This window comes from Ovis canadensis, chromosome 15 (assembly GCF_042477335.2).
Source record: "Ovis canadensis isolate MfBH-ARS-UI-01 breed Bighorn chromosome 15, ARS-UI_OviCan_v2, whole genome shotgun sequence".
Classification (NCBI taxonomy): Eukaryota; Metazoa; Chordata; class Mammalia; order Artiodactyla; family Bovidae; genus Ovis; species Ovis canadensis.
In genome coordinates, this window is record NC_091259.1 from 83,650,523 (window position 1) to 83,673,526 (window position 23,004).

Sequence of the window (23,004 nt, forward strand, 5' to 3'; positions counted from 1 at the left end):
CAGCCCACCAGGCTCCTCTGTCCATGAGATTTTCCAGGCAAGGATACTGGAGTGGGTTGCCATTTCCTCCAGGGGATCTTCCCAACCCAGGGATCGAACCTTGGTCTCCTGCACTGCAGGCAGATTCTTTACCGACTGAGCTAGAAGGGAAGGCCTTAGGACCTCCCAAAGGCCAGTTTTCTGACATTAGGGAGGAACGGCACTTAGAGGGTTTAGAGTGGGCTCTAACTGCTTCTGGGACTTTCAATCCTGTTTTCACCCCCGTCTGCCACCCTACTTTAGGAGCTATCTGGTGACTAATTCCTTAGCCTTTCTCAGATTATTTGGTTCAGATGAGCTTTCTTTGCTTAGGATTTCTCCTGCTGTTGGCTTGGATATCAGCTATGCTTGGCTTATTCAGTTATCTGTTTGTCCTACTTTCCTGGACGTTGATGCTGTTATCTCTTGTCTGTGTGTATGCTTTTTAAGTTCCTCACTCTTTGTTTTTTTAGAGGTGAGTAGAACAAAATAGAAACATCGAAACCTTTATCCTTAACCGGTCTGTTTGCCTCTCCCCAGTATTTTGTTGACATCTTTCATTGTTATTTCTTCTTTTGGCTTTATTTATAGCTTTTGCATCTCTGTACTTTCAATTCAGGATTGGTAAAATAGTGAGATGAATGGTTTCTATCTGTTTATTTTAAAGATTTATTATTTATAAAACATTTATTTCAAATGCTAAAATTAGCATTTCAGTGTGAACGTAAGTAAAAGATCTGGAAAACCTGTCTACCCAGATAAGTGTGCTTTTCCCTTAGCTGATTATATCATTTACAGTTAAGCCATGTTGTAGAATCTCTGTCTAGTATTTGGATGTTGGTGCTTATCTACATCCATTGCATAACAGTGGGAACTTTATTTATTTAATGGCATCTTTGTGTGTATGTTAAAATACAAGTCACCTAAAATTTATCGTCTTAACCATTAGTGAGTGTGCAGTTCAGCAGTGTTAAATATGTTTACACAGTTGTTCATCCTTCTCTGCTTGCTGTACATCCTCATAACATTTCATCTTGTGAAGCAAAGTTGACCTGCTACACAGTAACTCCCCATTCTGTCTTCCCCCAGCTCCTAGAAACCACCATTATACTTTCTGTCTCTGCAGTTTTGACTTTTAAGTACTTCATATCCATGGAATCCTACAATATTTGTCTTTTTGTGACTGACTGATTTCACTTAGCATGGTGTCCTCAAGGTTCATGCATGTTGTAGCATGGTCAAATTTCCCTTCCTTTTTATGGCTGACTAATGTTTCATTGTACCTATATACCACATTTTGCTTATCCATTATATTCTCAGGTAATTATTTAAAGACATTAGTATGGTACACATCTGCACCTGTTCTAAACACCATGGGAAGCTGACAGAGTTATTGGTTGTAACAAACTTCTGTTAATGAAATGAAAATGATATATAGAGAGTGTTGCTAAATTGAAATTGTTAATCAAGGTCCAGTTAATAGTTTTTGTTATCTGTTGAATGTCTTAAGCCTTAATTAAATGAGGTATTTGCAAGTCTGGGAAAATAGGTGTTGGTGAAGCTTGAAGGGACAGCAGTATTTGTAGGAGCTTTATGATTCATAAAGGACTTCCCTGGTGGCTCAGACGGTAAAGCTGCTGCCTACAATGCGGGAGACCCAGGTTCAATCCCTGGGTCGGAAACATTTCCTGGAGAAGGAAATGGTAACCCACTCCAGTATTCTTGCCTGGGAAATCCCATGGACGGAGAAGCCTGGTAGGCTACAGGCCACGGGGTCGCAAAGAGTCGGACACAACTGAGTGACTTCACTTTGACTTTCATTTTATGATTCATAAGTGTACTTTTGACCTAATTAATGCATTTCAGGAAAGGTGACACCTGATAAATTTAATCAAATATATGTGGGTGGGAACCACATAGAACTTTTTGTAAATATCCAAAATTATACATAGTAATTCGGTTATGTCCCTAAGGTGAAAAAAACTTAACAAAGAAGATATTGAGTAAATCTGATGAATTTACTTTTTCAGCATATTAACAAGAAAGGGAAAAGAAATTTGAATGTTTACAGAAGAGTTTGCTACATAATTGAGAGACTAGACTTAAGAGGCAAAATGACCTTGACTTAAACTGAGTGGTAACCTGAAAGCCTCCCCCTTTGTGGATCACAGTCTTGTCATGGCATAGGGGCTTGTGTAACTCAGTGAAGCTGTGAGCCATGCCATGCAAAGCCAACACTCAAGACAGACGAGTCATAGTGAAGGGGTCTGACAAAACGTGGAGGAGGAAATGGCAACCCACTCCAGTATCCTTACCTTGAGAACCCCATTAACATTATGAAAAGCCACAAAGATATGACAACACAAGATGAGCCCCCTAGGTCGGAAGGTGTCCAGTATGCTACTGGGGAAGAGTGGCGGGCAATTGCTTAAAGCTCTAGTAAGAATGAGGTGGCTGGGCCAAAGCAGAAACGTCACTCAGTCGTGGATGTGTCTGGTAGTGAAAGTAAAGTCTGATGCTCTGAAGAACAGTATCGCATGGGAACCTGGAATGTTAAGTCCATGAATCAAGGTAAATTGGACATAGTCAAACAGGAGATGGCAAGACTGAACATCAATATCTTAGGAATCAGTGAACTAAAATGGACGACAATGGGTAAATTTAATTTAGATGACCATTATATCTACTATTGTGGGCAAGAATCCCTTAGAAGAAATGGAGTAGCCCTCACAGTCAACAAGAGTCCACAGTACTCTTTGATGAACAATGTCCACAAACAACAAAAGAATCCAAAGTACTTGGGTACTCTCTGAAAAACTACAGAGTGATCTTGGTTCGTTTCCAAAGCAAACCATTCAACATCATAGTAATCCAGGTCTGTGCCCCAACCACTGATGCAAAAAAGTTGAAATTTACCAGTTCTCTGAAGACCTACAAGACCTTCTAGAACTAACATGAAAAAAAGATGTCCTTTTCATCCTAAGGAATTGGAATGCAGAAGTAGGAAGTCAGGAGATACCTGGAGTAACTGGCAAGTTTGGCCTTGGAGTACAAAATAAAGCAGGGTAAAGGCTGACAGAGTTTTGTCAAGAGAACACGGTGGTCAAAGGAGACACCCTTTCAACAACCGAAGAGATGATTCTACACTTGGACATCACCAGATGGTCAATACCAAAATCAGATTGATTATGTTATTTACAGATGACGAGGGAAAAGCTCTATACAGTCAAGAAAAGCAAGACTGTGAGCTGATTGTGGCTCAGATCATGAGTTCCTTATTGCAAAGTTCAGGCTTAAATTGAAGAAAGTAGGGGAAACCATTAGGCCATTCAGGTATGATCAAAATCAAATCCCTTGTGATTATACAATGGAGGTGATGAATAGATGCAAAGGATTAGATCTGTTAGACAGAGTGCCTAAGGAACTGTGGACAGAGGTTCATAACATTGTACAGGAGGCAGTGACCAAAACCGTCCCAAAGAAAAAGAAATGCAAGGAGGCAAAGTGGTTGTCTGAGGAGGCTTTACATATATTAGGTTGGTGCAAAAGTAACTACAATTTCAGACCATGAATTTTAAATCATTATAACTAGGCTCAAACACATACTTATTAATCAAAATAGGAACCATTACAATCAGCACATTTTTGCCAATAAGTTTGTTCACTTCTATAGCGTAAAAATATGTGCTTTAGGATTTGACGAACTCTTAGAAAGCATTTCCTACCTCCTGCTGGTTATGGAAGTATTTTCCCTGCAAAAAGTTGTTGAGATACTTGAAGAAGTGGTAATCAGTTGGCAAGAGGTCAAGTGAATATGGCGGATGAGGTAAAACTGCACAGCCCAATTCGCTCAACTTTTGAAGTCTTGGTTGCGCAACGTGCGGTCGGGTGTTGTCTCGCAGAAGAATAGAGCCCGTTCTGTTGACCAGCGCTGGGTGCAGGTGTTGCTGTTTTGGGGGCACCTCATTGATTTGCTGAGCATATATCTCAGATGTAATGGTTTTTCTGGGATTCAGAAAGCTGTAGTGGATCAGATGGACAGCAGACCACCAAACAGTGGCCACGACTGTTTTGGTGCAAGTTCGGCCTTGGAAAGTGCTTTGGAGTTTATCAGTCCATCCACTGAGCTGGTCATCGCTGGTTGCCGTATAAAATCCCCTTTTTGTCACATGTCATAATCTGATCAAGAAATTGTTGTTGCATAGAATAAAAGAAGACACTTCAAAACAATAGTTTTGTTTCTGTTTTTGTTTTCAGTCAAGTCATGAGGCACCACTTATCGAGCTTTTTCACCTTTCCAGTTTGCTTCAAATGCCAAATGACTGTAGAATGGTCAGTGTCGAGTTCTTCCGCAACTTCTCGTGTAGTTGTCAGAGGATCAGCTTCAACAGTTGCCCTCAGTTGGTCGTTGTCAACGTCCAGTGGCCAGCCACTACACTCCTCATCTTCAAGGCTCTCATCTCCTTTGCAAAATTTCTTGAACCACCACTGCACTCTATGTCCCTTAGCAGTTCCTGGGCCAAATGCGTTGTTGATGTTGTGAGTTGTCTCTGTTGCTTTACTACCCATTTTTAACTTGAATAAAAAAGTCACTCAAATTTGCTTTTTGTCTATAACATCATTTCTATAATCTAAAATAAACATAAATAGCAAGTAATGTCATTAGCAAAAAACATACAAAGCAAGAAATGAGCATTATAATGATGTATAACATAGCCACCTTTATTTAAAAATATATTTCAGTATCAAATGGAAAATTTCAACAATGCAAAACCAAAATTACTTTTGCCACCAACCTAATAGGTAAAAAAGAAGCAGAAGGCAAGGGAGAAAGGAAAAGATACAACCAACTGAATGCTGAGTTCCAGAGAATAGTAAGGAGAGAGAAGATGGCCTTCTTCAATGAATAATGCAAAGAGAGGAAAACAATAGAATGGAAAAGACTAGAGATCTCTTCAAGAAAATTGAAGATATCTAGGGAAGATTTCCTGCAAGGATGGTCATGATAAAGGACAGAAATGGTGTGGACCTAACAGAAGCAGAAGAAGTTAAGAAGAGGTGGCAAGAATACACAGAGGAACTATACGAAAAAGATCTTAATGACCTGGGTAACCATGGTGGTGTGGTCACTCACCTAGAGCTGGACATCCTGGAGCGTGGAGTCAAGTGGGCCTTAGGAAGGATTACTACAAACAAAGCTAGTGGAGGTGATGGAATTCCAGCTGAGCTACTTAAAGTCATAAAAGATGATGCTGTTAAAGTGTGGCCTTCAGTATGTTAGCAAATTTGGAAAATTCACCAGTGGCCACGGGACCGGAAAAGGTCAGTGTTCATTCCATTCCCAAAGACAGGCAATGCCAAAGGATATTCAGACTACTATACATTTGCACTCATTTCACATGCTTGCAAGATTGTGCTCAAAACCCTTCAAGCTATGTTTCAGTTCACTTCAGTTGTGTCTGGCTCTTTGCAGCCCCATGGACTGTAGCATGCCAGGCTTCCCTGCCCATCACCAACTCCCAGAGCTTGCTCAAACACATGTGCATTGAGTTGATGATGCCATCCAACCATCTCATCCTCTGTCATCCCCTTCCCCTCCTGCATTCAGTCTTTCCCAGCATCAGGGTCTTTTCCCAGTGAGTCAGTTCTTTGCATCAGGTGGCCAAAGTATTGGAGTTTCAGCTTCATCATCAGTCTTTCCAATGAATATTCAGGGTTGATTTCCTTTAGGATTGACTGGTTGCTCTCCTTGCAGTCAAGTGATTCTCAAGAGACTTCTCCAACACCACAGTTCAAAAGCATCAATTCTTCGGTGCTGAGCTTTGTTATGGTCCAACTCTGATTACTGAAAAAACCATAGCTTAGACTAGACAGACCTTTGTCAGCAAAGTAATGTTTCTGCTTTTTAATATGTTATCTAGGTTGGTCATAGCTTTTCTTCCAAGGAGTAAACATCTTTTAATTTCATGGCTGCAGTCACTATCTGCAGTGATTTTGGAGCCCAAGAAGATAAAGTCTGTCTCTGTTTCCGTTGTTTCCCCGTCTGTTTGCCATGAAGTGATGGGACCAGGTGCCATGATCTTCATTTTTTTAATGTTGAGTGTTAAGCAAGGTTTTTCACTCTCCTCTTTCACTTTCATCAAGAAGCTCTTCAGTTCCTCTTCGCTTTCTGCCATAAGGGTGATGTCTGCATTTCTGAGGTTATTGATATTTCTCCCAGCAATCTTGATTCCAGCTTGTGCTTCCTCCAGCCCAGCATTTCACACAATGTACTCTGCATATAAGTTAAATAAGCAGAGCAACAATATACAGCCTTGACATACTCCTTTCCCAATTTTGAACCAGTCTGTTGTTCCATGTCCATTTCTAACTGCTGCTTCTTGATGTGCATACAGATTTATCAGGTTTCGGCAGTAGGTGAACTGAGAACTTTCAGGTGTATAAGTTGGGTTTAGAAAAGGCAGAGGAACCAGAGATCAAATTGCCAGTATTCGTTGGATCATGGAGAAAGCAACGGAATTCCAGAAAAACACCAGAAAATTCTTAAAATGATGGAAATACTGGACCACCTTACCTGTCTCCTGAGAAATCTGTATGCAGGTCAAGAAGCAACAGTTAGAACTGGACATGGAACAATGGACTGGTTCAAACTTGGGAAAGAAGTATGATGAGGCTGTATGTTGTCACCCTGCTTGTTTAACTTACATGCGGTGTACATTGTGTGAAATGCTGGTCTGGATGAATCACAAGCTGAAATCAAGATTGCTAGGAGAAATATCAGCAACCTCAGATATGCACATGATATCACTCTAATGGCAGAAAGTGAAGAGGAACTAAGGAGCCTCTTGGTAAGGAAGAAAGAGTGAAAAAGCTGCCTTGAAACTCAACATTAAAACACTAAGGTCATGGCATCTGGTCCCATCACTTTATGGCAAATAGAAAAGGAAAAAGTGGAAACCCTGACAGATTTTCTTTTCTTGGGCTCCACAATAACTGTGGACAGTGACTACAGTCATGAAATTAAAAGACACTTGCTCCTTGGAAGGAAAACTATGACAAACCTAGGTACTGTATTAAAAAGCAGAGATATCACTTTACTGACAAAAGTCCATATAGTCAGAACTATGGTTTTCCCGTTAGTCATGTATGGATGTGATAGTTGGACCATAAAGAAGGTTGAGTGCTGAAGAATTGATGCTTTCGAATTGTGGTTATGGAGAAGACTCTAGAGAGTCCCTTGGACTACGAGATCAAACCAGTCAATCCTAAAGAAGATCAACCCTGAGTATTCATTGGAAGGACTGATGCTGAAGCTCCAATACATTAGCCACCTGTTTTGAAGAGCCAACTCATTGGAAAAAGACCCTGATGCTGGGAAGGATTGAAAGCAACAGGAGAAGGGGCAGCAGAGGCTGAGATGGTTGGATGGCATCTCTGATTCAATGGACAGGAGTTTGAGCCAACTCCAGGAGATGGTGAAGGACAGGGAAGCCTTTTGTGCTGCAGCCCATGGGATTGCAAAGAGTTGGATATGACTTAGTTACTGAACAACAGCAACAAACCTACAAGCCCTACTTTGGTTTAGTCCTCTAGAAGCTGATGTATTTTCTTAGGTTTCCCAGGTGGCACTAGTGGTAAAGAACCCGCCTGCCAATGTAGGAGACTACGAGAGACAGATTTGATCCCTGGGTCGGGAACATCCCCTGGAGAAGGGCATGGCAACCCACTCCAGTATTCTTTCCTGGAGAATCCCATGGACAGAGGAGCCTGGCGGAATATGATCCATAGAGTCACAAAGAGTCAGACAAGACTGAAGCGACTTAGAGCGTATTTTTCTTAAAACCTGTCTTATCGGGGGTCTTAATGTAGATAGTCATTTTGGCAATCATAACATGTTGGTAACAATGACTAACATCGGTACTTGTCTGTAAAGAAAAGAAAGTCAAAAAAAGAGAAAGAAAAACAAATACATGCCTTGTCAGCCAAGAAGAAGACTCTCTGTAGCCTCTTGGTGTCAGAATTCCAACATGCTTGCCCCCAAGGTGGATAAAGCTATATGAAGCTAATAGTGGATTGATAGAATTTTAGTGTCCCCAAAATGGTCTCCTTTTGAGAAAGGCAACATGTCAATCACTTGATGCTTCCTTTCTCAGTTTTATTTCTCAATTAATAAATTGCATTTGTGTATATAAACTGTCTCCTGTAACTGAAGTCCCCCCAGACCTTGACTGAACTAATAAAATTTGTTTCTTTTGAGCATGTACATCCAAGCACTAGACCCTGGGCCAGGATGATAATTTATTTGCTAGTTTCAGTGACCAACATCTTTCCTGAAAGTGCCAGCAGGCTTCCAGTTACCTTTCAAAAATCACTTCCCTGTTTTTGCTACTGATTTTGCATGTGGTATCTTAAAGGTCAGACTGAGGAGTTTGGCCAAAATTCTGGCACATAGGAGCAATATGACAACGTAATGCTTTATTAGTCTAACCATTCAGTGGTTTACCTGAGGTTTACCATATAATCTAGAAGGTTGGGGAAGAAACTTTTCCTGTACCCTCTTAGGTTCAGTAGGTCGGTGTGTGCAAATTAAACTAACAAACAAGATTAGCAAGAGAAAAGATAGAGTTTATTAAAGCCTGCAAAATTTATACCACAGGAGTGCTCAGTGATAAATAGTTCAAAGAAGCAGTAAAATTTTGGAATTTCTATGCCTAACTTAGTAGAAGAAAGAGAGGGGGGAAAAGGCTTTTATGGGAAGAACAAACAAGTTTCTTTCGGAAACACAAATGTTGAGAACAAATGGGAGATAAGAACGTTGGTGATAATATTTCCTTGTGTGGGTGCAAATGGTCTTTCCATCTTTTTCATGACCATGAAACGCCCCCAGATGGGGCATTTTATGTTAGGTTTACTCTTGGTCTCTCTCCTGGGAGTAGATGCCAACCTGAAATGAGAATTTATGGCAGTCCTCATTTCTTAGAAGTTGCTGCTTTTAGTCAGATAAGGGAAGCGCTGAAAAGGTTTTCTACATCTGTTGAATCTCAAATGTCTTTAGCTTAAAATAATCTTTATGCCAAAGTAGCATATTTTAGAATGGCGTAGCCTGATCCTCTTCAAAGGTAAAGTGAGATCTGGTATCTCTTCCAGATAAGAAATGAGGCTTGAATTAAGGTGGTTATCTATGGAAATGAAAATGCCGCAAATATAAAGGATTTTATATAAGCAAAAGTTTGAAGGATTTAGTAATTGGTTAGCATAGTAAAGAGCAGGAAGAAAAGTTCAACTGTGGGTCTCTCTTTAATGTTTGTACCAAATTTCCCTTTATAATCCTGGGAGCACTCAGAGAAGGAATTTTGCAAGAGCAAAGCAAAGGCAAACCACCTATTGTTTATTGTAGAGGATGAATTAACATCCTTGGTATCTAGGCCTAAGGAGACAATAGGCCTTGGAGACAACCCCCCCCCCCCTTTAATTCTAGTTATTGGATAATCCTTTTAGTGCTTCCAGTGGTACAAAAAGTCGCAAGAGTCATGCCATTGTAGCGTTTGCATCGGTAGATTCTCTGATAGTAGGAACACGTCCCCACTTTAGGGGCAGGACAGTCCTCCAACACTGTGCTTACCTCGGGTCTGTGGCTGGGTTGCTTCAGGGCCTTGAGCTGTTTAAAGCTTTAAAAGATCTTTTTATTTTTACTTAAATATTTGTTCAAGTGGGTAAAAGGCCTGAATTAGCACTTTGTAAAAGAGGAGGATATCCAAATGTCTAACAAACACATGAAAAAAAGTGCCAGTAGGGGAAAGGCAGTCATAATTTAGGCATTAAATTAAATGCCTTTAAAAAGGCATTTAATTTAATCATCGGTCATTCAATGCAGATTAAATGAGATACCACCACACTTCTACCAGGATGACTAAGATGAAAGAACCAGCAGTTCCAAGGGGTGCTATAACTGTGGATCCACAGGAGCCCAGTGCATTTGTGGTGGTGACATAAATTGGTACAAACCCTGGAAAACTGTTTGACAGTAATTGTCAAAGCTAAACACAGGCATACCTTGGATGTATTGTGGGTTGGTTCCAGATCATTGTGATAAAATGAATTTTTTTGGTTTCCGTGTACATATAAAAGTTGTGTTTAAACTATAAAGAGTAAAATCGCATTGTCTTTAAAACACAACATGCAGGAACTTCCCTGGCAGCCCAGTGACCCCAGTGCAGGGGCACGGGTTAATCCCTGGTTGGGGAACTAAGATCCCACATGCCCCGCAGTATGGCCTTAGAAAAAGAACAACAACAAATGTACAGAACTTCATTTAAGAATACTTCGGGGCTGCCCTGGTGGCTCACTGGTAAAGAATATACCTGCAAGTGCAGGAGACACGTGTTCAGTCCTTGATGCGGGAAGACCCCACAGGCTGCAGAGTGACTAAGCCCGTGAGCTACAGCTGTTGAGCCTGTGCTCTCGAGCCCGGGAGCCGCAACTCCTGAGCCCACGTGCTGCAACTGCTGGAGCCTGTACCGCCCAGAGCCTGTCCTCCGCAACGAGAGAAGCCCCCACTTTGCTGCAACTAGAGAAAAGCCCATACGCAACAAAGACCCAGCACGGCCGGAAAAAAGAATGTTGCTAAAAAATGATGCTAACCATCACCTGAGCCTTTTGCTGGTGGAAGTTTCGAAATATTTCAAGAATTCCTGAAATATGACACCAAGGCACAAAATAAAATGGCACTGATAGACTTGTTCAACACAAGGTTGACACAAACCTTCAATTTGTTTTAAAAGGGGGAAGCAGCATCTGTGAAGCACAGTGAAGTGAGGTGCAGTTAAACAAGGAATGCCTGCTGACCCAAACTCAGCACTCCCGGCTTTTCGTCTGACCCCAGCGAGGGTTTTTATTCACCAGAAATGGCATGCAAGAGTCTAACAGCTAAAAGCGAGAGACAACCCAGATGTTTCATCAGCAGAATTCATAGATGGTGATATATTCATAACATGGAGTGCTACATAGCAATGCAAAAGAATAAACTGCTGCGTGCAGCGTTATGAATGAGTCTTACTGAATACAGGAAGCTACACAACAGAAGAGTTAATACTATTTGATTCCATTTATAAGAAATTCAAAACAGACAAAGCTAATCTATGGTGATAGAGGTTAGAATAATGATTACTTCTCTGTGGGTTTATTGACCAAGGGGACACAAGAGGAGCCTCTGACTTACAGGTGTTCTATAACTCCATCTGGGTTGTCATCTATGAGTGTTCACATATGAAATATTTATTGAGCTGTACACCTAAGATTTGTGCATTTCACTGATGTAAGTTCACACCTCAATAAAGAATCTTATTTCTTACATATCACTCAGTTGTGTCCAACTCTTTGCTACCCGTGGACTTTAACCCACCAAGCTCCTCTGTCCATGGGATTCTCCAGGCAAGAATACTGGAGTGGGTTGCCATTTCCTTCTCCAGGGGATCTTCCCGACCCAGGGATCAAACCCAGGTCTCCCACATTGCAGGCAGACGCTTTAACCTCTGCACCACCCAACTTGTACTCATGATTTCCCGTTTCAACTTTAGCCTTTTCTTAAAACTAGCTTTCCCTCTCACTCTCTTTTTTGTTAACTGAAACCCGCTTAAACTTTTTACACTTGGTCCTTAAATCCTGTCAGCTCTTCCTTTAAAATACCTCCCATCCATATTTCCAAATCATGTCTCTATTAGACTTTTAGCCCTGACCACAAGTCTGAATTATTGCCAAGGACCTAATTGATTTCCCTGCTCTCCGTACTCAAAACTATTCTACAATGTGCCAGCAGTGCTATCTTTCTAAGGCACCATTTGGATTGTGTTGCTTCCTCTTCTCAAAAGCCTCGAGGGTACTCCCTTTTCTGGCACCAGTCTTTAGCACTGTATTTGAGACTCTCGTGGTCTGGCCTAAACCAGCCATACCCAATCGCTGGAAAATTGGAGTACTCAATAGTTCCAAACCCATTTTTCTCCTGTGGCTTATATGCCTTTGTTCATACTCTTCTCTCCCCTAAATGCTTTCTTCTTCATACCAGCCCCTTCTCATCCCACCCCCCACCCTACTCCCACCCAAAATTAAATTGATTTAGTGGTCTTTTGAAGGAATGTTGGGCTTCCCAGGTGGCGCTAGTGGTAAGGAACCCGCCTGCCAATACAGGAGGCATAAGAGATGCGGGTTTGATCCCTGGATTGGTTGAAGGAATGTTAACTTATTTTATGTTTTAATGAAGTTTTTGCCACATTAAAACTTAGTCTTCAGTATGCTGGGTAATAAAACTTTTTTAATGAATAAGTTTGAAAGCTCAAAGTTCCATATTCAGGTAAAATGGCTTGTCTCATCTTTTTTCTAGGTCTATAGATTTAGCTCTTTGTGTGGAGTTTATTTTCCTCAAAAGATAGTATCTTCTGTTCTTCATGTTGGTGTCTTTAGTCGAGGGGAGGGGAGGTTTTACCTCCTACATGACTATTCATAAGCTAGTAGACAATGCCATCTCTGTATGCTTTGTTGTAGCAATCCCTTTTAAAACACAGTCACATTATTCAACACTTTTTTTTTTTCCTGTTTTAGATTCCTATAGGCAATGGAAACTGATCTTAATTCCCAGGACAGAAAGGACCTGGACAAGTTCATTAAGTTTTTTGCCCTCAAGGTAGTATATCCGTTCTTTTGAGCCTAGAACTGTTCGAAATAACTTCCATGCCTCTCCCTTTTTGGAAATACAGCATAACAGCTTGCAGCTTGCCCATTTTAAGGGATACTTCTGTCTGTTGTAAACCAAACTGTGAAATTTGGGGGCGGTACTGGGGGTGTAACTAAAAAGCTTCCAATTTTCCAAAGCTACTTGTTAAAAAAAATAACTTTTTTTTTTGCAAGCCTGTTTGCAGAAATGTCAAACTTATTATGCCAGGTTATTGGCACAGTGTGTTCCCTTGGGGTGAGAACAAAGACTGGACTAGAATGGACAGCAGTTGGTGCATCTTTCCCTAAGCATTAACTACCTCTGAAATCCCTCACTTTCTGCTTATTGTCCCCTTCTGTGTAAATGAAAAATTAAAACTGAATTTTGAGTGCTATAGAAGGCATCTTTCCCTAAATCTAAAAATCATTTCCACCTCTGTCTCTCCTTCCTCTCAACCATTGCTATGTAAGAACAAGCCATGCAGTAGATTCTGGCTGTAAAATTAGCCGGAAGACTTTTGCCATATGGGCCAAGTCATATGAATAATTGTGGATTCCTTGGTTTAAATCTACTATGATTACATAAGTGTATGGCAGTGAATATTTAAACCTACGATTGGACTTGTTTCTTTATGAAAGTCAGAGCCACCGTGTGCAGCTTTCCTTCTGCCATGTGAGTATATTATACATTACAAGCCTCAGACTTTGATTTCTCTTAATTGGTTGACACTAGGTCCTCAGGAATATTTACAGTATTATTTTTGTGCCATTTTTTTTCTGTTCTTAATGGTTTTAAATCTTACCCTTTCCTGAAGTATAGTTATGATCATTAGCACTTTTTTTAACCCTGCATTGAGAGGGTTTTAATCTTGATTAGGAGCCAAATCGGTTTGTTGAAACTTTTCACCTTTGATTTTTTTGTTTGGTTGGTTTTTTTTTTAGACTGTCCAAGTGATCGTCCAGGCTCGACTGGGAGAGAAGATTTGTACTCGTTCGTCTTCTTCCCCAACGGGTTCAGACTGGGTAAAATTCCTATTCTTTGCCGAGAGATATACTATGGTGTTTCTCACAAGGAATCATGGTGTAGTAATAATAATATTTCTAGTATTACTAAGTCATAACATTAAAATGCCTAATTCCATTTGATCCATTCACTTGGAAAATATGTTCTTCATTGAATGTTAGTCCTGGATATTTTTTGGTTTTCCTCTGTGATGAGTGAAAACTTATCAACCTGAGTTTTGGGTCTTTGATGGTCTTTCTCTTAAGGGGAAAGGAGAAGTGAATGACTGTCCTTCATTAAGGGCAGGGCCCATGTTACTACTTTGATTCCATAATGTTCCTCGTGAGTGTTTAACACAAAGTTCTTCTTGTATTCTAGTTCAATTTAGCAATCAAAGACATCCCAGAGGTTACACATGAAGCAAAGAAGGCCCTGGCAGGGCAGCTGCCTGCTGTTGGGAGGTCTATGTGTGTGGAGATCTCACTCAAGACTTCTGAGGTAAGGTTATGGCCAGAACAGGGTCTTAGCTCAGCACCCAAAGCACTTTATACTCTGGTTCCAACCCAGCCTTGTTCCTACGCTTTCCCTCTCTGACCCTCTCATGGTTCTCTGAGGAGGTCATGGTTTTTGTACTTATTCTTCCAACCACTTGGAGTAGACTCTCCGCTCTCATCTTCATTTATCGTCTGTGAGTGGTGTGCTTCTACCCATCCTTCAGCACTCGTGTGCTCCAAAAGATCTCCCTTTCTAACCGCTCTAGACTTCCTGTGTGCTTTGTTTATATTTGTTTCTTAGAGTGTAACTTGCTAGAATGTGATTTTTTTTAGTGTGTTTTTCCACCTTTTTCCATGATGCAAATAGTTTTTCTTGTATGTTTATTAATCTATTTCCACTACAGGATTGTGAGGCTGCGTGGAATAACAAAGGACTAATGGAGTTTAGAGCTATACAGACCCAAATTCAGAGCCTAGCTGAGCAACTCTGGCCAAATTACTTAGCCCCACCTCTACCACCACCACACTTCTATATTTCATTTAATTCTTATTTGTAAAGTATATAAATAAAATATGGTAGACAGTTATTACATGTTCCTACTGATACTTTACACTTTTATTCTTGAGGTCAGCAGCTATGCCACACCTTATTTATCTGTGTAGTTTTTCAATTCTTTTTGAAACGAGGCAGGATATAATAAATAATCATCTCTGTGCCTGTCACAATGCCTGGGATGGCACATAGTAGGCTCTTAATTTTTTATTGTGTGAATGATGTCAGTACTTATTTTGTGGAAATCTTAGTACCAAATAAAACATCCTATTCTCTTTATTGAATTACTGGTGTATACTGTGAGTTATTTTCCTTAGTGATACTTAGGGAGTCCAAAAGGAAGAACTTTCCTCTCTCAGGCATCTGTGAAATCAGATTCTAAACTGTTGTGATTGGACTTCCCTGATGGCTCAGTGCTAATCCGCCTGCCAAGGCAAGAGACACAGGTTCGACCCCTGATCCAGGAAGATCTCACATGCTGTGGAGCAGCTGTTGAGTTTGTGCTCTAGAACCTGTGCTCCGCGACAAGAGAAGCACCACAGTGAGAAGCCCCTGCACCCCAGCTAGAGACTAGTTCTCGCTTGCTGCAACCAAAGAATTGCCCTCACATAGAGCCTGGGTCTCCTGCACTGCAGGCAGATTCTTTGCTCCTGAGCCACTGGAAAGCCCTGGTAGAATACTATGTGGCCATTAAAAATAATGTAGAATTTTTAATTATAAGGCGAATTCCATGTTGTGATCAGTTCAGTTCAGTCTCAGTCATGTCCAACTCTTTGCAACCCTATGAACTGCACCTTGAGGCTTCCCTGTCCATCACCAACTCCTGGAGCTTTGCTCAAATTCATGTCCATCGAGTTGGTGATGCCATCCAACCATCTCATCTTCTGTCATCCCCTTCTCCTCCTGCCTTTACTCTTTCCCAGCATCAGGGTCTTTTCCAAGGAGTCAGTTCTTCATATTAGATGGCCAAAGTATTGGAGGTTCAGCTTCAGCATCAGTCCTTCTGATGCGTATTCAGGATGGATTTCCTGTAGGATCGACTGATTTGATCTTCCAGTCTAAAGGACTGTCATGAGTCTTCTCCAACACCACAGTTTAAAGCACATAAAAAAGTGATAAAAATAGTATATACAAAAAAAAAAGATAAAAAATAGACTGTATGGTATGAGCTCACTTTTATTTAGGAAAATCACTGATTGTGTTTTAAGTGATATCTTCTTTTTGCTTATTTATACTGTGTAATATTTTTATAGTGGCTGTATTGTGCTTTATAATAAAAAAGATTATCAAAAGCAAAACTGAAATGTCTTGTAATAATATCTTAACAATACCTTTTATTGTTCCATTTACAGGGAGATTCCATGGAGCTGGAAATCTGGTGTCTGGAAATGAATGAAAAGTAAGCTCTAGGGAGCTCAAACTGACGTTCTGCGACAACCAAGAGGGGTGGGATGGGATGGGAGACTGGAGGAAGGTTCCAGAGGGAGGGGACATATGCATACCTATGGCTGACTCATGTTGATGCATGGCAGAAACCAATACAGTATTATAAAGCAGTTATCCTTCAATTAAAAATAAATACATTTTAAAAGTATGTAAGTGTTCTATCTTAGAATCCTTGGTTGTGGTAGCTGAGGATAAAGTGCACGACATCACGTGAAAAGCAGGGCTTGTATCAGTCACAGAGAATGTTCTGACCACTTAACAAAGCTGGTAGGTCTTTGCTACAGTTGGCCTCATGCTTGGCTTCCAGCCCAGGCACAGCAATGACCTTCAACAGGAGCATCGGTCCAGAGAGACTCAGGCAACACAGGGAGAGGAGCAGAGAGGAGGCTGAAAAAGGGTTTGTTGTTTTCCCAGAGCACACATAGTTCTCTGGTTAAATCCCTTGAGCTCTTGTAACATGACTACTCTGTTTTGTCTGTTTTCTGTGTGGCAGACATCCAATAAGATTTCCCCTCACCACTCCTTTAGACATGCTGTGTTGGTCACGGACTGGGAATGCGTGTTATTTTCCCCTCCATTTTCTTTTTTCAGGGCAGATTAGCTGAATTCCTGCCCAAATTTCAAGAAGAATATATAGGAATATTGAGGAAATAGCAACACATCAAAGGAAAAATCTTTTTAATAAGTATGAGTGGTATAGCCATTATTTTTCTTTCTTAAATAAAAAGCAGTTGCCAGGTTATAGTCCAAAATTTTCGTACCAAGCACTTCTCCGGATTTCCCGTTAGATGTATAGAAGTAGACTGCTGTAAGATAGTACAGTGAAATTATGTTTGTACTTTCAGTAATACAACTGCAGTATTGAATTACTGTTTTTAAGGGTTCTGCTTTATTTCTTTGAAAGATAGCTGCTTCAAAGCTAGAAAAAAATATACTGGAGAGCTTTTGTTGCCTACCTGCCTTTGTCTGCTGCATGGGGAAGTAAAACTTTGGTCACCATCAACAATTTGTTGATGAGCTGACAAAGCACTCTGATTAGAAGTTTAGTTCAGAAGATGTTTTAATTATAAATTTAATCTTACACAGTTCCAGCATTTAATTAGCAACTATCTCTTTTGACTGTAATACTCTGTAAAATGTTATTTAGGCTGCACATCAAGTTATATTCTATCCGAATTTATGAATAATGCTAACAGATTTTTTTTAGACTTTTAAATATTGAAGTATTAAGTTGATATTTAATGTCATTAGTTTATAGTATACAGTAAGGTTGTTCAGTTATATATTCTAATGCTGACAAATAATGTCAGTCACTTCATGGAGCATAACTAATGTCTCTATCCATTGCATTTTTGTTCTTTGTTTTGTGTTAGCCGAGTAGGAGAATGCTGATAGTGTCTTTGCTCCTCAGGTGTGATAAAGAAATCAAAGTTTCCTATGCCGTGTACAACAGATTGTCATTGCTGCTGAAGTCTCTGCTTGCTATAACTAGGGTGACACCAGCTTACAGACTCTCCAGAAAGCAAGGGCATGAATATGTCATCTTATACAGGTAAACAGCTCACCTTCATGATTCACACTTTGGACTCATCAATTTGCACATTGTCTGACCAGCATTCAGGTATTCCATGATTAATTTTTGGACAGATATTTGGATGGTTGATGCTATACCTTTACTGTGATTGCCTGTCTATTCTCCTTTATGAACCTCAGCTTTTTCCAAAGCAACCAAGTTCTTTATCCTTTTGTTTATACACAGTCTTGATTGCTATGGAAAGGATTTTTCAATCCTCAGGCAGTTTGGTCTTTCAGTCATGCCTAACTCTTTGCGACCCCATGGACTGCGGCATGCCAGGCTTCCCTGTCCATCACCAACTCCGGGAGCTTACTCAGACTCATGTGCATTGAGTTGGTGATGCCATCCAACCATCTCATCCTCTGTCATCCCCTTCTCCTCCCGCCTTCATCTTTCCTATCATCAGGGTCTTTTCCAGTGAGTCAGTTCTTCGCATCAGGTGGCCAAAGTATTAAGTTTCAACTTCAGTATCAGTCCTTCCAATAAATGTTCAGGACTGATTTCCTTTAGGATGGACTGGTTGGATCTCCTTGCAGTCCAAGGGACTCTCACGAGTCTTCTCCAACACCACAGTTCAAAAGCATCAGTTTTTCAGCGCTCAGCTTTCTTTATAGTCCAACTTTCACATCCATACATGACTACTGGAAAAACCATAGTTTTGACCAAATGGACCTTTGTTGGCAAACTAATGTCTTGGTTGGTCACAGTTTTTCTTCCAAGGAGCAAGCATCTTTTAATTTCATGGCTGCAGTCACCATCTGCAGTGATTTTGGAGCCCAAAAAAAGAAAGTCTCTCACTCTTTCCACTGTTTCCCCATCTATTTTCCATGAAGTGATGGCATCACCGAGTTGGACATGAGTTTGAGGAAGCTCCAGGAGTTGGTGGTGGACGGGGAAGCCTTGCGTGTTGCAGTCCATGGGGTCACAAAGAGTTGGACACGACTGACCGACTGAACTGATATAGGTTGTTGAATGGACCAGAGTGGTGGTGAAGAGGATATTTAGCAAAGTGCGAGAGCAGAGCCTGGAAAGTCAGGGTTCCCAAATTAGCCAGGACTCTGTTTCATGTTAATGATGAGCCATGGGTGTTGGCCTTTGGCTTACATGCAAAGAGCTGATTTTGAGAAGAATTGGTATAAAAGGATGGAAGGACCACAGATTAGAGAATTAGCTAGTTCTGTTGAAATAATCTAGCAACCCTAGGTGTGTTTACTTTTCGAGGCCTTTTTTTCTTTTGGCCAAGTTGTAGAACTTGCAGGATCTTAGTTCCCCCCAGTCAGGGATTGAACCTGGGCCCCCAACAGTGGAAGCAGAGAGTCTTAACCACTGGACCACCAGGGAATTCTTCCCCCATCTGCTTGTTTTTATAAATAGAATTCTTTTACAAATAATTTTATAAATAGAATTATTTTACAACATAGCCACCCCATTCATTTACCTATTATCAGTGGCTACTTTTTGTAGTATGAGAGCAGAGCTGAGTAGTTGCCCCAGACTATATGGCCCTCAAGTCTAAAATATTTACTAACTGATCCTTTAAACAAAAGTTGGCTAACCCCTGTTTTATGGTGTCTGTCACTTTCATGCATGTATTTCAGATATGTATATACATTTCTTCCATTCCAAACTGTAATCTGTGAGACCTAGGATTCAGATTCATCCTAGGACTTGGCCCTAGTTTATCTTTATCTCATCTCTAACATCTAACCTTAGGGCTTTGTAAATTGTCAGAGCTTAGTTTTTATTGAACATACCCATGTATGTGTTTAATTTTCAACGGTAGTACTTCAAAAATATAAAAATACATTTTAAGTGTTTTATAATTCAGACTTTTTGCTAAATAGATTGGCCTTCCCAGGGAGATTCATGGAAAGGTTCTACTGTGTTTAGATTTTCATAGTTTTAGAATAGTCTTGCCTATTTATTCAGTGGTGGAAAAGATATTCTAATTTCTTAGTTTACTTTGGAATGATGGAATGACTTTCGAGAAGCAGAGTGAGCCCACTTTGACTGAAGGTCACACTTCAAAATCTAGTGACTTCTATTCCATATTTGAAAGTTGCTAGGAAAGTGGATCTTAAGAGTTCTCATCACAAGAAAAAAAAAAAAATTATGTTACTGTGAATGATGACAGATGTTAACCAGACTTAGTGTGGAGATTGTTTTGCAATGTGTACAGATATTGAATCATTATATATCCTTGAAACTAATATAATGTTGTGTGTCAATTCTAAAAAAAAAAAAATCTTATATCTTGTAATAGAAGTTCCAGAACTATTTGCCAGTTTTGTTTGTACATTCTCTATTTCCCAGTAGGTATACTTTACAAAGGGCTCCCAGGGGGTGCTAGTAGTAAAGAACTTATCTGCCAGTGCAGGAGACATAAGAGATGCGGGTTCAATCCCTGGGTCGGGAAGATCCCTTGGAAAAGGGCATGGCAACCCACTCCAGTATTCTTGCCTGGAGAATCCCATGGACCGAGGAGCCTGGCAGGCTATAGTCCATGGGGTCACAAAGAGTTGGGCACAGCTGAAGCAACTTAGCACGCATGCGTGCATATAACTTTACAGATATGCTGCAGAAGCAGGAATAAGAAACTTAAACAGCAGGTCACACTTAATTTTTATTTTTCTAATTTTTTAACCAGTCCTCTCCATAACCATCCTCATGCCTACAGCTTAATCAAATAGTAGCAATACTGCTCCATTCGGAGAGATGTTCATGCAGATGAGAAAAGAAGGGTTAGTTTTGTTGACTTTGTTTCTAGATGTTTAATATGCAGGCCCTTAGAATAAAGAATCAAGTAACATTTTCTTCTTTCTTCCCTACAGAATATATTTTGGGGACGTTCAGCTGAATGGCTTAGGGGAAGGTATGTATCAAGGTTAAAAAACATTTGTAGTGTTGCTAAGTGTTCTCCTGACTTCAGAGATGTGCTTGGATGCTGCCTGTAATACTACACAGCTTGTGATTTTAGTATGTGTGATACAAGTAAGGGAAAGACAGGTAGGAGATCTGGAGAGCCACCAGGGAATAACTGAATAATTTTCCCAAAAGTTCTAGTAACCCAGAATTCTTTATTCTTCTTTATATGATTGTTTTCCTAATTTTCTACAGTGATCATGTTAAACGTTTCTGATGAGCATCAATAATTTTGAAAAATTGGAAGTAAAACAGAAAACTAGTAAAGTTTTATTGTAATGCCCTGGCTTTTTTCTGTGCTTAGTTCTGGGGTGGCAGCTTGGGTGGGAGTGCAGTTGCTTCATAAATTGAGCTATTTGTGTGAGGAACTCTCTGTGCCCCTTTAATGTCTTATTGGCATATCTGGACAGGGTTGGTTAGGACTTGTTTAAGCTTTAGGACTAATAATCATTTTACCACTTTGAAGGTAGTTTTATCAGGAAACAGATGCTTTTTCCCCTGCCAGTATTAGGTCAACATAGAATAAATTAAAATAGAATTATTTGTATACACATACACATATGTATGAAATTGAGGCTGCTGCATTCAAGGTAGCTAAGTGGGTCATGCCAGAGGTTGTACAAGTGGCTGAATGGTTCAGGGAAAGACATACTGATGGTAGTGTCAGTATTGTCTGGAAAAAAGCTAATTATTTATCTCTTTTCCTAGGTTTCCAGACAGTTCGTGTTGGGACAGTGGGTACCCCTGTGGGCACCATCACTCTTTCCTGTGCTTACAGAATTAACTTGGCATTCATGTCCACCAGGTGAGGAAAGAGCCTAGGAATCCAACAGAAATCTTCCCCCCCAAAAAAGGAACTCTTCCAAAGATATTAAAGTTGTTTTTCTTCCAACCACTCCCCCTCCTCGCCTCAGCTAGGCCTAGAGTTCAGCGTTGCCGTTGCTGAACTGAGAGAACCCAGTTTCCAGATTGGAGAAGCTGAGAAGTGATGGTTTATTTTCAGGGATGCAGGAGTTGAGGTTCTGTGGTTCCTTCCAATAGATAAGAGGCAAAGGGATCTCTGAGGGCTTCAGGGGGCGTGACAAGGCATTCTAACAAATGTGGCCATCTGCTTACTGCATTACAGGCACTTTGAGAGGACCCCACCTATCATGGGCATTATTATTGATCACTTTGTGGACCGTCCCTATCCCAGCTCCTCGCCCATGCACCCCTGCAATTACAGGTGAGGAATGTGGAAAACTCTTTTCCAAACTGTGGCTCCGGAAACATCCATCTCGCACAGGCCCGTAGAGCACCTTTATCCGCACTCACTGATAGGCAGGGCACATGGATGGAGACCCCACGGGGAGGGAAGTGGAGTGGCTGGCTGTATCCTTGCTGCTGCCTATCAGGTACCCCTAGACGAAAGGTAGACCACGTTTCAGAAAATCGTTGGATATTTTGACCTAGACAGTACTGATTTGACTTTTGGTTTGATTTTACTTAGAAACTCTGAGAGTGGCAGTAATGTGGAGAAAGAATGTCCTTTGCAGATTAGGTGGTTTTCAGGTCACCACTGGCACAATTCAGTTTCATTCCTCAGAATCAAACATCTCCAGGCCTAGATCCCAGAAAACAGAGTTGTCGAGAGATTGGAATAGATGTGTACCAGGGAAGATGCTACCTTTCTGTGAAGCACTCGTGAAGTTGGATCGGTTTTTGTCTTTGGAGTCTAGATTTTTATTTCACTGCATTCTCTGTTGCTGATGATTCTTTGGCCCTACACTGGCCAGGCTTTAAAAAAATGCTTTCAAAGATATGTCAGGTGAAATGTTCGGATTTTTTTTAAAAAGCCATTGTCAACCTCTAGTTGCTGCTTTCTGAACATATTTGAAATTATCAAGGACTCAGTGCACCTCCCTTGACATTAGGGACTGCCAGAAAGAATTCTTACCACAACTTGCATCCATATCTCAGCTCTCTTTGTGTCCTTTATGAAACTGGCTGCCGTCAGTCAGTTCATGATTTCTTTCCCCCTCACCACAGAACCACCGGCGAGGACACTGGAGTAACGTGTCCTTCTGTGGAAGATTCTCAAGAAGTGTGCGCCACCTCCTTTTCCACCTCGCCTCCCTCCCAGGTAGGGGGAATCAGGTTCCGGCGTGGTGGTAGTTATTTGGTACATATATGGGCCTTATGAAATGAAAATTTCATGTGAAAATTTAGATAACAATCTCTTGTGGTGGTGGTGGTGGTGATTATTTCAAGGAGTTATTTTGAGGAGTAAAGGAGAACCTTCTTACCC

The 23,004-nt window shown here is 40.7% G+C and overlaps 1 protein-coding gene across 16 annotated transcripts in view; it reads left to right on the forward strand.

Annotated features, from left to right (window-relative positions):
* ATG13 (autophagy related 13) overlaps positions 1 to 23,004 on the forward strand; it is a 47,439-nt gene that overhangs the window by 12,106 nt on the left and 12,329 nt on the right. For all 16 annotated transcript variants that reach the window (XR_011249270.1, XM_069554022.1, XM_069554026.1 and 13 more), the window contains 9 exons: positions 12,613 to 12,694; positions 13,666 to 13,746; positions 14,105 to 14,224; positions 16,126 to 16,172; positions 17,631 to 17,771; positions 20,627 to 20,667; positions 21,426 to 21,522; positions 21,844 to 21,942; positions 22,746 to 22,839. Coding sequence is in view for 15 of the 16 variants with exons in the window: in XM_069554022.1 (XP_069410123.1) it covers positions 12,626 to 12,694; positions 13,666 to 13,746; positions 14,105 to 14,224; positions 16,126 to 16,172; positions 17,631 to 17,771; positions 20,627 to 20,667; positions 21,426 to 21,522; positions 21,844 to 21,942; positions 22,746 to 22,839 (789 nt within the window). In the remaining variant the exon portion in view is untranslated. The remainder of the gene's footprint in view (positions 1 to 12,612; positions 12,695 to 13,665; positions 13,747 to 14,104; positions 14,225 to 16,125; positions 16,173 to 17,630; positions 17,772 to 20,626; positions 20,668 to 21,425; positions 21,523 to 21,843; positions 21,943 to 22,745; positions 22,840 to 23,004) is intronic.